Source organism: Seriola dumerili, unplaced genomic scaffold, assembly GCF_002260705.1.
Source record: "Seriola dumerili isolate Sdu_G_001 unplaced genomic scaffold, Sdu_1.0 BDQW01000468.1, whole genome shotgun sequence".
In the NCBI taxonomy this organism is placed as follows: domain Eukaryota; kingdom Metazoa; phylum Chordata; class Actinopteri; order Carangiformes; family Carangidae; genus Seriola; species Seriola dumerili.
The window spans coordinates 579,242-592,031 of record NW_019174723.1 but is presented as its reverse complement, the minus strand read 5'-3'; the positions used below and the strand labels follow the sequence as shown (position 1 = coordinate 592,031).

At 40.1% G+C, this 12,790-nt stretch overlaps 1 protein-coding gene across 2 annotated transcripts; it reads right to left on the bottom strand.

Moving 5' to 3' along the window:
* Positions 1-43: 43 nt before the first annotated feature.
* On the bottom strand, positions 44-10,848 carry LOC111235009 (sodium-coupled neutral amino acid transporter 3-like). Of its 2 annotated transcripts, XM_022763289.1 has the most exons (17): positions 10,729-10,848; positions 8,961-9,084; positions 6,929-7,047; positions 6,757-6,841; positions 6,521-6,636; positions 5,138-5,211; positions 4,950-5,042; positions 4,733-4,814; positions 4,535-4,617; positions 4,277-4,335; positions 4,038-4,178; positions 3,781-3,860; positions 3,583-3,683; positions 3,276-3,400; positions 1,808-1,952; positions 1,573-1,676; positions 44-1,448 (listed from the first exon to the last, which is right to left on the bottom strand). In XM_022763289.1, exons 3-17 carry the CDS (start codon positions 6,967-6,969, stop codon positions 1,344-1,346), a joined length of 1,434 nt encoding a protein of 477 aa, XP_022619010.1. In that variant the 5' UTR covers positions 6,970-7,047; positions 8,961-9,084; positions 10,729-10,848; the 3' UTR covers positions 44-1,343. The 2 variants fall into 2 exon arrangements, with proteins under 2 accessions (XP_022619010.1, XP_022619009.1); XM_022763288.1 differs by lacking the exon at positions 8,961-9,084.
* Positions 10,849-12,790: the final 1,942 nt, after the last annotated feature.

Genomic DNA, 12,790 nt, shown 5'->3' with positions numbered 1-12,790 from the left:
AGATCACTTCTTATGCAGACTAAAAAGCAACTCAATACATATGTACAAATGAAAGACATATTTTATTGACAGGTAACAACATTCAAGTTAATTTAAAAATGTACAGGATGAACAGCAAATTTTTAAAAGACAAAAAAAAGAAAAAAAAAGTATCCATTTTAACTTGAATTCATAGGTCATTTTTCACCACACTGAACAGTTTCTGGGAGTGCTAAAAGAGACGCAGCATTTGTAACACTGGATTTTTATATGAGCAATTTGTAACTGGCCTTTGCCGAACGTGGTAAAAAAAAAAAAAATAGTGGGTTACATCCCATCTTAATGTGACACAATAAATATATTCTTTGGTTTGTAGCTATGGATGTTTTCAGGGACACAGAAACTTCAAAACTGGACAAACCACCTCTCTGTGTCTTTCTGTGTACGTGATTGTCAGTAACTGGCTGTCTGACCTTCATGAATAGCAGCAAAAACCCCACAAACTGCACCGTCTCCTTTTGGATTCCTTACGAAAGGTCATCCTGGACTCAGCTTTGAAGATGATAACCTTTATAATAGTCAAGTGTCAGAATATATTAACAAAATATCACATTAAACACAGTAATTCAGCTCCATAAACATGTCAGTGAAAATTGTAGTTTGGTACATTGGAATGGTTAGCGTGGAACTGAAGACTTAACCCTGGCTGGTCACATTGAGCTCACATTGAGTTTTGAAATTTGGATTTAAATGTGGAATGAAATAGTAACTGTTCAATGAACGAACTAAAATGTCTTCTTTGTGTTTGATAGAAAGCAAACTCCTGGGAAAAGGCAAGAACCTGCCTTATCAAATTTCTGCTGTGTAAACTCTGAGATGGTAGGGAAGTAGATTGGAAGGATTTTGGCAGTGACTGAGCTGTTCCAGGGAACGCTACACATCCATACTCTAAAATGGGATTTCCATTTGACTCATGTTGTTCCCATTCATCCTTAATGCTGTTACTCCTTTCCTCTCTTTTGCATTTCTTACACATGCCTCCAATAAAACATCCGTACTGCGACCTGTGACACAGGTTTTATCCAGTCAGAACACATTGCTTTGTGTTCTCACACATCCGTGTTTCCTCCTCCATTACAGGACCTTTTGTCTGCCCCATCACATCTCAAAACGCATTCATCTTTTCTTTTTTTTTTTCCTTTTTTTTTTTGTTGTGGTTGTAGGCGAAGGTCCTTCGCATATCCTTCGTCTTGTGCAGCCAAGCTTTACTGCTTTGGATGAGAACTCGGCAGATAAGGGGTAATTTAATGACAGGGAGTTTTGGTTGGCATTCTTTTCATGGTATCTGTGTTCAGTCACGGCAACTAGTGCCCGCCGACGCTTCGGGACTCTCCGGTCGACCAGTCAATGATGATAAATGACAAACTCATGATCATGAAGACGAATCCCAGCGCAGCAAAGCATGCGGCCTACAGGAGTGGAAGGAAATAAAAACAATATCTGTGTCAACAACACATTAAAAAATACAATGAAACAATGGATGACTAAGAGGAATTTAAAGTATCCTTAATAGCTGAAGGAATCAACTTGTACCTGAATCTTGGGTCTGGACAGAAAAGGCTCCTGTTCTTCAGGAACAATCCGGACGTAGAAGATTCCCGGTAGGATAAAGATGAGGCTTGGGGCGGATGTGGCTCCTACAGAAGAAGGTGGAGAATAGAGACGAAGTGAGTTTATTTAAGGTTGTACACGGGAAGTGATAACAGAGTTTACAGATGATGTAGTTGACAATACAAAATCTGAAAAATTTCTTCGTGTGTAAACATACCGATGAGGCCAAAGATGTCGCGGATGGAGGGCACGAAGATAACAAGTAGGTTGACCACGAAGATGAGACAAAATGCAATGGCAATGTGTCGGGCCCAATGGAAAGGCTTGTCAGGGAACAGGATCTGGAGCAAAGCCCTGCGGATCTGTAGAGGGAAGGAAGAAGTAAAGGAAGAAAGAGAGAATATTGTTTTTCTTTACAAATAAGATAATAACCATCAGGTTTGATAAACAAAATTATATACAAGTAAAGGTAGATCTACCACTGCAGGTAACCGTCTTATAAAACTGCCGTTTAGAAACTGTTGATCAGGTGTGTATGTCTAAGATAAAACTCATTAGCTTGACTCCAGCCCAACTAGCGGACATTTTCAGCGGGTATTTTCCATCACCGGTGAAAGGCAAAACATTTGCTGCGATACGTTAAAAGAGAGGGACATTCAGCAGCAGCTTTCTTCTCTCGGCACAGTAACACAATATTAAAGGAATAGTTCAACATTTTGGGAAATACACTTATTTGCTCCCTCTGGAGGAGTAACGCGACAACATGGATACCCCTGTCATATCTGTTGGTTTATGAAGCTGGAGCCAGAGTTAGCTTAGGTTAGCTTAACTTATCTTAGCTTATTTTAGCCTGGAAACAGCTAGCTTGGCTCTGTCCAGAGCCTACAGCACCTGCTCCCAGCCCCCTTGCCCCCCTTGTAAAACCAGAACTTGTTGTTTTTAAACTTTGGTTTTTGCACAAATTAGACAAACAAAATATAATATGTTAATTAGTAAACTTTAGATGTGCTGGTAGATGGATCTTTTAACCTTTGGACAGAGCTAGGCTAACTGTTTCCGTCTGGTTTCAGTCTGTATGCTAAACTAAGGTAACTGACATGAGAGCAGTATCAATCTTCTGTATCTATAGTATACAGAAGAAGTAGTATCTATCTGTCTGCAATAGCTGAAAAAGCATATTTCCCAAAAAGTCAGACTATTTCTGCAATCTGTAAAAGGTTTATTACTACAATATGTGTTTGTGGATAGTTTCCACTCATTTTAAAAACTGATGTTTTCTTGAAAAGCTAACTCTGGTCCCTTTTAGCATCTATAGATCATTGTGAAGTCTGAAGGCAAATGCTGAAAAGGCTCCATACAGTCAACACACTACTGAAACAGAAACAGCTGGTTTTGCTCTCAAATTCTGAGGCATTTTCAGTGCTGATAGACCACGACTCTATTGCGACTGTATCTATGCATAGATCCCTTTGGCAGCATCAGTTATGTGGTGTTGATGCTACATTAGTAGCATTTTGTTACACAGCATCCACAATGGCTTACAAATTGCATTTATTTATTGTTAATAAACATAATTATTATAACTACAGTTCATCTTTTAGAGACATTCACTTAGGTCAGGCCCTTCCTTTAAAATAAGGGTTGATTTAAAATTTCTCACTGAACTAGCATGATGGATATCTTACCGGGAAAAGAACCACAGGGACAGTCAGAGTGACGGCCACCAGCACGGCCAGACGCACACAGAGAATCAGGACATCCCGGGAGCCCACACGACTGTATGTGTGTAACAGCTCCGACTCCACAGCACCTACCCACAGCAGAAGCAGACACCCCTTAACATACAGTGTTTCACATGGTCCAGTCCCTCATTCACAGCATTGAAAAATGCATATGGGCTCTGGGTACAAGTGGGTCATTCATTTGAGATCTTGACATTCACAACATCAGAACAAAGCGACCTTTGAGTTTCAGGAGTAAAAAGTATCGTACCGTAAAAGGTGAGGTAACCAAAAAGAGCAGTCAGCAGGTACATGACAAACATGGCCAAGATGGAGATATTGGCAACACCTTGCATACGTTTCTTGGTGGGACTGTGGGTAAAAGCATGCAGAAAATGACATGAGCTTTATTTCTGCCAATTCAAAAAACACATTTGAATTTCTTGATATAGATGGCATTCTGACTTACTCTCGTAGTTCAGTGTAGATTGGTAGCACCTCTGGGTGGCAGACAAAAGCAAAGGCCAGAATTGGGATGGTGTATGCAGTCTGAAAGCCAAACACACCGAAGGTCAGTGAGTAATATGAGATCAAATGTTTATTTTATAACCAACACTGCTGTTGACACAGCAAGCTCTAGTACAGGACATGAGGCAGTAAATCTGCCGTGCTAACAAAGAAATAGGAAACTAGAAGCAGGCGATGTGAAAATGTTTTTCCTCTAACCTGCGAGTTGATGGTAAATAGCTTGGCCTCACAGAAGTCCTCTGTCACATTAATGGCAGCGTGGTGGTCGGCATGAGGAGTACTGTTATGATGTGTAGTGTCTTCGAGCGGACACAAGGTGTTGAATTTCTTGTAGATAACCTGTGGAGTCACGTCTATTGGTTAATCAAAGATAATTATTTTATGGAGGAACAGTTGGTCATATTGCATGTATGTTTGCTGGTTCTTTGCTGACTCACCGAAATGAGGAAAAACACCATGCAAGAGAGGGAGAAGCCACTTGTGTAGCCCAGGTAACCTGGATTGCAATGATAACAAGATGTTGCAAAATGATTTATGGGCACAGACAGAAGACAGATTCTGGGAGTGATGATACTTTAATTTCAGGACAGGACAGTGAACGCAACAAAAACAGGTAGTGAAGACATGATGTCTACATGAGAGAGTAGGGGGAATTTTTATAAAAAGAAAATGTGATGACAGGATGAAAAACATACCAAGTTGTTTCATGAGTGCTAGAGGAAGGATGATGAAAGCGCTAACAATGATGATCAAGACGTTTCCATTCAAGAACCACTCTCTAAGAAACAGTCAAACAAACAGATAAAAAAAAAAATTAGCACTCCACAAAACTAAAAACAGAAACTACCAAACTATGCATAAAATCAGAATAACTTGGACACTTGGACACTCACCCTTTGCTTTCTTGGTCATCGAGGAAAGCCTGAATAACCAGTGGGAGCTCAGACTTGATGATGAAGAGATAGCTGGACATCGCTAAAAGGAAGTGAAAACTATTTTAGGTTGTGTTACTTACGCATGTTTAATCTTATCTGATGAAATATACACGCTTTCACTGACAGATATCAGATATAAATATAAAAATAAGAGGTGAAAATGACATGAAAATACCTCCAATGTTGTGTATTGTAATAACACAGGCAGCCAGCATTTTTCCTGGGTGGCCGAAAGCCCGATTCCCAAGCTGCTCATAAGCTCGGATCCCTGAAAACACAAACATTATACATGCGTGCGATAAGTTAGGGATGCAGTATTGCCTCTGTGGCTACTTATGCTAAATGAGACCAGCCATGCCTCACCAACAACTCCAGCACTTTTCAGCAGGAGGTGAATCGAATATGCAGACAGAATGGCAATGAACACCAACAGGATTCTGAAAGACACAAGAACGAACAGAGATATCTTGTAATTCATGTCTGAAAATGACATGACAGAAAGGGTCTGACAAGTTTGGACATTATTCTGACTAGAGTTTAAACTGTGACCGAAAACTAAATAAAGAAAGAAAGAGAAATATAGTTGTTCTTTAGAAAGTACCTCAGAAACTAATTTCTGTGAATAAGCAATTCATGATTGTCATCATTGTTGTTTTTTCCACCCACACAAGAGAGAGTCTGGCTTTGAGAGACTGGCTCTCTCCAGCCACTCTCCGCCTCCTCCCCTCCGCCACATAGCACAGGACTGATCCAAGCAGGCAAGTCTTGGATCTGATCACTAGTGTCTATATTTAACTGCTCAAATCTGATTTAGAGAAGCTGCGTGTGTATGAGCTCTAATGTACATTGTGACAGATCAGGCTTTGTACAGTAGCGGTTGTGTGTACAGTTTTACACCTGCGGCTCACGCAGGTACAGACAGACGGAGACACGCACATATTCCAGCACAGAGCTCATTCCCCTGCCACCACACATACCTGTCCTTACACAAACACCACACTGACAGTCAGACAGATGATACACACACCGCTGTGGTCGTACTTCTAGCCTTATAAGGACCCTGTATTGACTGTATCCAAACTGTAACTGCTAACACAAACCTTAACCTAATCCTAATTCTGATTCTAACCTTAAATCAACATTCTAACCCCAAATAATGATTATTGATCTGTTTATAGGGCACTTTTCAAGCAAGAGGCACAAAGCTTTACAGAGTTAGGAAGCAACACACAAGCAATGGAAAACAATTATAGAACAGAGTAAAATATATAAATAAGTTAAATTCACACTAAAAGAAAAAAAACATACATAAATATTGAAATTAGCTATGCAAAAGCCATCTTAAAATAAGAGATAAAAAAAGTAGTGGAGAAAAGCTTAAGAAATGGCCGAAATGACTTCATTTTGCAAACATCTCCACTGGGTCGGTCCACAACTCATAAACTCAAACACACACGCCAAACAGCCCTGCTTTATCCTCACAACCGCAAGGAGTGTGCACATTTGGCTTTCCCCGAATACTAAATATACTGAATATAGTGTGTCCTCTTTGCAAAAGAGGGGACAATATTACAACTCAAAGGACAAGTGCTGTGAGCAAGTTCATGCATCTACTCCGGTAGATGCATACACAAACACACACACACACACACACACACACACACACACACACACACACACACACACACACACATTGACAAATACAGTCAGGCACATAGGGACTGCGTGTTTGGCTTGCATACTCACAAAAACAGAATGATCCCAGTGTTGGACATTGCAAAAGCCAGTCCCAGAATTCCACTGCCCATTATGGCGTTACTGAGGTTAAAGATGGACATGCCGAATGAAGTCTTTCCCTCGAACTGCAGAAAGAGATGTAACACAAATCGATTCATGAACAAAGATCACATGAACAGCATCAGTAGTATTTACTGTATCTGACTTTACCACAGCAGTACAACAAAGTGAGGAAAATCACTCACATCTGTGAAGTGGATTTCTTTCTTGCCACCAGTTTTATGTGGGAGAAACTCCTCGTGTTCAGCCAAGGCATCCAGCCCGTCAAACCTATAACAGAGGAAAACATTAGTGTACAACTCCTTTACTGTGATATGATGTAAATATCATTCATTACTCTTAATTTGTGAATCTTACCCCTCATCCCTGCTATGTCCATTCATCTTCTGAAGCTCCATCCTGGTTGCTGGGGTTGTGACTTGAGAGACTTTAAAGATCTACTTTTGCTGCGCTGAAAGAATCCTCCTCAAATTCCTCTGGGAGAAAGGAGACAACAACTGTTTAGTTTGTAAATTACTCGCTTACCAAAGTCCCCTGCAAATGTGTCCATTATTTATGCACTGCGAAGGTTTGATGTCAGCTGGGGGTTGGTTTTCCAGCCCCCCTCAGGCAGAGGTCTTGCCAACTTTCCATTATTTGTGAAAAAAAAAACCAGCAAGCAGGCTGACCTCAGCATGTGTCATTAGCTGTTATACATTGCTTCTGTATGCATCACTTTTTCTGAAATCGTGTCTTAACTTGTATCAAGTGGGACAAGATCTCAGAATGGCTCTTCCAAGGAGCTGTGTTGTAATGTAATATGTTGTAATACTTTCATGGGATGGCATTGGCTGTGGTCTCCAGTACAATAAATATAGATTAAGGTAACAGTGGCAGACTGGCAAGGTGTTTAAATACCCTGAGCTGTTTAAAGGTAAACATACTAGTTATTTGTACTTCCACAGAGGGAAGCCACAGCACTCCAGAAACAGTGAATATGACTAGTGCAATACAAACAGAAAATGCTATGTGGCCTCAAAAGGGCAGACCTATTTATAAAGTCTTGAGACACACCACTGTAATTTGTCTCACTTGCCAAATACAACAAGAATCTTGCATTTATGATGTTTTTTTCTTTTGGCATTGCAAAAATCCTTTGCCACTGCTTTATTTTGGAGTTCTGCCCCATACCTCAGATATGAGGATAAAGAAAAAAAAACAGTGATAGTTCACAACATAAAAATCCTGCAAAACAAATGTACAATTTTGCTTTTGGATCTAAGTCCATTTAAAGCTTGTGTGACATGAAGGGCTTTAAATAACAAATGTTGTCAGAGGACTTATGTTGCTCTAATCTGCCGTGGGCCACACAAAGCTGGCATGGACAGGCTCTGGGAATGAGCGTAGGTCTGTGCTGCTGCCACGGGGTCATGGGATACTTCCCCTCTCTGTGGGTCAGACTGCCTTCAGGATTTTCACATCTGACCCCTAAGGACACACTTACACTACATTGTTGTGCCATTCCTTAAGAGTTTTACACAAAACCAGACTTTTTGTATATTCCTACGCTCATCACTGAGCGGGCCTGTTGAAGTACAACAATCCATACAATCTGGTGCTTGATAGCAGTGAGCCACAGAGACAAACAAAGGGTTCCTGTGTAAATGGTGCTATTTAGTCTAAGTACAGAGTAGCCCTTTCCCTGCATACTGGCCTCAGGTCAAGTTTGGTTAGAGTAACTTTCTTTAGCTACATACCCGATGACTTTCCCATGGTCCACGGCCAACACACACACAGCCAACAAAGCATAGACTAAATTTCAGGAATATTTTGTAATCTAACTTTCATAAAAAGCCAGTTTCTATGGATGAATCACCTCCCTTACATTGTAAAAGGCAGATTTTCCAATTGGGTGTCATTTGCATTTTAATAGGGGGAGCTGAAGAAACTACACAAACCTGGTTAACTAGAAACTTGCTCCATGTTAGATATTTCATTGGCCACGAGGGTAGCTCTTAGACAGTGGAAACAGTAAAAAAGAGTGGAAAAAAGTAATAAAAACCAAAAGTGCTCCTGAACTTTCCATCAGTTTATACACCCATTTTTCCCAACAACCTACCCTGGTGCTGTTTACAATGTGTTCAATGTATCGTAATTAGAAAATCTCTTTAAACAATACATTAGATAATCTATATAATAATCCTGCCAATGAACAACACATGTGAAGTACAACACAATAGATATTAGTGTAGCCTTACTATGCACACCACATGGCTCTTGTCTGACGCAAGACCAGCTCACTATTGACAGTTAGCCCTTCCCTTCTCTTCCTCAACCTCTAAAACTCAAGGAAAGACACACACACACACACACACACACACACACACACACACACTTTTGTGCAACTTACCCTGGTGGTCACGCCTAGTTGTCTTTTCTGGATATTGAAATAATAAGTCCTTGTGCAAATTCACTCAGTTTTCTAATGCCAATGTTTATATATAGCTCTGCTCTTAGGAGTCTCTCCAAAGCTCCTTGGTAGTGAAGAGAGGAGAGAGTGAGAGAGATTAGAGGCTGGGAGGGAGTAAGCGGGAAATGGGAACACCCATACTTAACCCTTTGTTAAACCAGTTACAGGTAGTATCACAGTTACAAAGACACTGTAGGGATCCACTCACCAGGTGTCTGCATTGAAAAGGTGTGAAGACACATGAGAGCATAAACTATGGAAATGAATTGCCTGTAGTTTTCAGACAGTCTGCAGCTCAAGGCTGCAGGTAATCCCAGGAATCCGTCAAATCAACAGGGATTCTGGTGATCATACTGGAGACTAATTACCATGTCATTACGGTGTATGCGAGTTGAGAGGAGGGGCGAAAAAGTGAGTGTCATATGAGGTGGGCTTTGTTACAGCGTGGGCGGATACTCACTGACAGTTCGCATCCTGCTGGAAGTCACAGTGATGGTAATTAGCTTAGGAGATAAGTGCTTTTTTAAGATTGCCAACATGTGATGGTGTTTAAGACTGGAAACATTGTGCATGCTTACAAGTTATCATGTGCCTGATCCAAAACAAACAGAAAAGGCTGAGCTGACACGTAACAGTAGAAATGAACATGTCATGCAACATTAAACAGATCCTTTAAATATTGTTTGGAGTTTTCTAACATTTCATCTAGAAGACACCTCCATATTTAAACATCATACAAGGAGATGCTATGCAGCATAGCATGCTTCCTGAATCCAGCAACAAAAATGTGTACGCAACCTGCTGATGTGTCATCAGGCCTGAAATGTCATCCACTTCTCACAGAGGACGTTTCAGTTGGATGATAAAGTGCAAGTTAACTGAGATAGAGGGATTTGCTTGCCCACCCTAGAAACACCCATATGCTTTTTTCTTTATCTCCCTATGAGACAAAACGTTTACTGGAAATGTGTCTTTCTGTGCTATAAAGATATCATGTAGTGGAGTGCACACACTGACGGCAGATTTTTTTTAACACCTCTTATATAAGGGTTTGTTTCATTGCATTAGAATTAAAACGACATCACTTCCACATTTCAATAATTCTGTCAGGGTCAGGCTATTTGGAGAAGTTTGTCAGAAAAATCTCACAATGAAAGTTTTGTGCAGATTGGGGGAATTTGAATAACAAAAATACAATGATGACCTCAGTCACCTTAAAACTTAAACTTGTAAGTTCATCATGTGATTTGAAAAAAAAAACAGAACTAATTAACGAAGATACAACATAACATATATTTGTGAAATATAACTCATCAGGAGACATTTTGTGTCACGTGTCAAACACTTAATGTTATTTTAGTAACAAACAGTATGCCAGCATTTTCAGCCAAGATGATCTCTCATTTCAGTCATTACAATCCCCCCTCTTTGCTCTGGATACTGCCAGCATGTCACTAAAGGCACAGACTGGGAATGGGAACATAGATATATTCTCAGCTGAAAGGTTAAAGCAGAAACCAGCTGACAGGAAAAGAGTGTCATCGTAATTTCAACTGTGAATATACAGCACATAATCAGTGGAGATGGTGACAATAACTTTTGGCTGTATCTTTCCACATGTATGAATGAGAAATTGTGATGTGGGTCAAATATTGGAGCGGATGAAGAGAGGAGGCCTGCTCTATACGGACCTTCTTCTGGTACTCACCTCTCTGGGCAGACAGATGGATGTCTTCAAAAGTTAAAACTTGTTGGATGGTTCACGTCCAAAATCTGCCTTTCACAGAGCCATGGAGGTTTTTGCAGCTGTGGGAGAGAGAAAAATGGGGGAAGGAGGGAGGTAGTAATTGCGCGCGCTAAGAAATTTCCTGCCATGTCACAAGCCAAGCCCCTCCCCGTTCCTTCAGACTGATCAGGCCACGTGGTGCTTACTTTATGAAGTAATGTCATCTAATTGCATTTTTCTGGATATTCCCAGCATTGACCCTAGCTTTTTTTTTTTTTTTTTAATTTTAATGTAATGTAAACAAAGCTGACAAATAAAACTACATACTGATGAAATATACTCTGCTCAATACTGGCCTACATAACAGTGGTTATTCTGTGGCTGCGCAGCTGGTAGTGTCAGTAAAATGTGTCGCTGTGGAAAGTTACTTTTCATTTCTTGTCTGAGCTTTAGTTTTGTGTCACCATCTAGTGGACAACAACACTAAGGTGACAAAAAAAAATCACTCATCAGTAAACAACGACCAATAACAGCATCCAGAAGTGATCATTAAATGACATCTTGGAAAATCAGAGGCCGTATGACGTAGGGCAGTTTCATACTCTTAATACAGTATCATGCAATGACAACAAGTAGGACTGCAACTGACAATTATTCTCAGTCTCACGATTAACTGATTAATCTTTTAATCTGTAAAATGTGAGAAAATAGTGGAAAATGCCCATTTCAATTTTGTCAATCTATTTTTTGTTTTAACTTTGTTGCCATTTTCAAATAGTAAGCAATTAACATGACAGAACAGAACCACCTCGAGATTGGGCTTCACCTTACATATATGCACCTATGCATTAGTTGGAATAGCACCTTGAAGGAGTAGGACGTTCACACAAATACCTCTATTCCAATACGCATAAAAATGCATACACATCCATATACTCGCAGTCACGTTCATACATACAGGCATACATCCATACAAATATATCTACACACACATACACATATATACAGATACACCTACATAAAGTGAATCAATAGTGAGTCAATAACTGGTGCCCATCTTCCTCTAAAATTAGGTGACTGTAGCTGTAGCTGGGGAGTCATGTGTTCCATCATATAGACATGTTTGACCTTTTCTAGCCACTGGTGGATTGTGGGAGAGTTGGGCTTCATCCAATTAACAGTAATTGTTTTTCTTGCAACCATCAACAGAGCATGCAGTATGTGACACTGATGTGTATTAAATAGATCTTCAGGCGGTATTTCCAGTAAAAACAATAGTGGGTCCATGGGGATGTCCTTCTCCAAAATTTTCTCAAATTCTTCTTTGATGTTTTTCCAAAATGTCTCTATTTTCAGGCAGTCCCAGAATACATGGGTATGGTCCCTGACCATACCACAGTTTCGCCAGCATTTGTTGGTATAATCTTTTTTAAAGGCAGAAACTATCAGCGGGGTCCTGAAGAATCTCATTTTGACTTTCCAGTCAAATTCTTTCCATAGCTGGCTTCCAATCCCTTTGTGACATTTTTAAGCGCATGTTTTCCCAGGCATCATCGTCCACTATTGTTTTCAGCTCCAGTTCCCATTGTCCTTTAATATGCAGTGTGCTCTCAGATTTGTCCAGCAATAACTTTTTGTACATAAGAGATATTTGTGTTTTTGTTGATGTGGGTGTCAAACATAAATATAAAATGAGCCTCCATATTGGTTGATTCTCTCTCAATGATTTTCTAGTCTGCATTTTATGTGATATAATCTGTATATCTGATTTGTAGATATCTAAATAGGTAACTCTGCGGCAGGGCAAACCCAGCCCGGAGCTGCGAGAAAGATTTAAACATATTTCCATCAGACAATTGATTGATTGTTTTCAGCCCACCTTCATTCCATGTTTTAAAAGCATTATCATACATAGTGGAAGAAACTCTACATTTCCTACCATGGGCATGACTCAAGACAGAGCCATAGACCCCTTAAGTTGCTTTTGGACTGAAGTCCAGACACTCAACATATGCATGATCCATATGTTGTTTATTTTCATTTT

Coding starts and splice junctions, on each gene's coding strand:
- LOC111235009 (XM_022763289.1), bottom strand. CDS start 6,969: ATGGAGCTTCAGAAGATGAATGGACATAGCAGGGATGAGGG. Junction 6,637..6,756: donor AAGAAATCCACTTCACAGAT/GTGAGTGATTTT, acceptor CTCTTTCTGCAG/TTCGAGGGAAAGACTTCATT. Junction 3,861..4,037: donor TATTTACCATCAACTCGCAG/GTTAGAGGAAAA, acceptor TTTGGCTTTCAG/ACTGCATACACCATCCCAAT.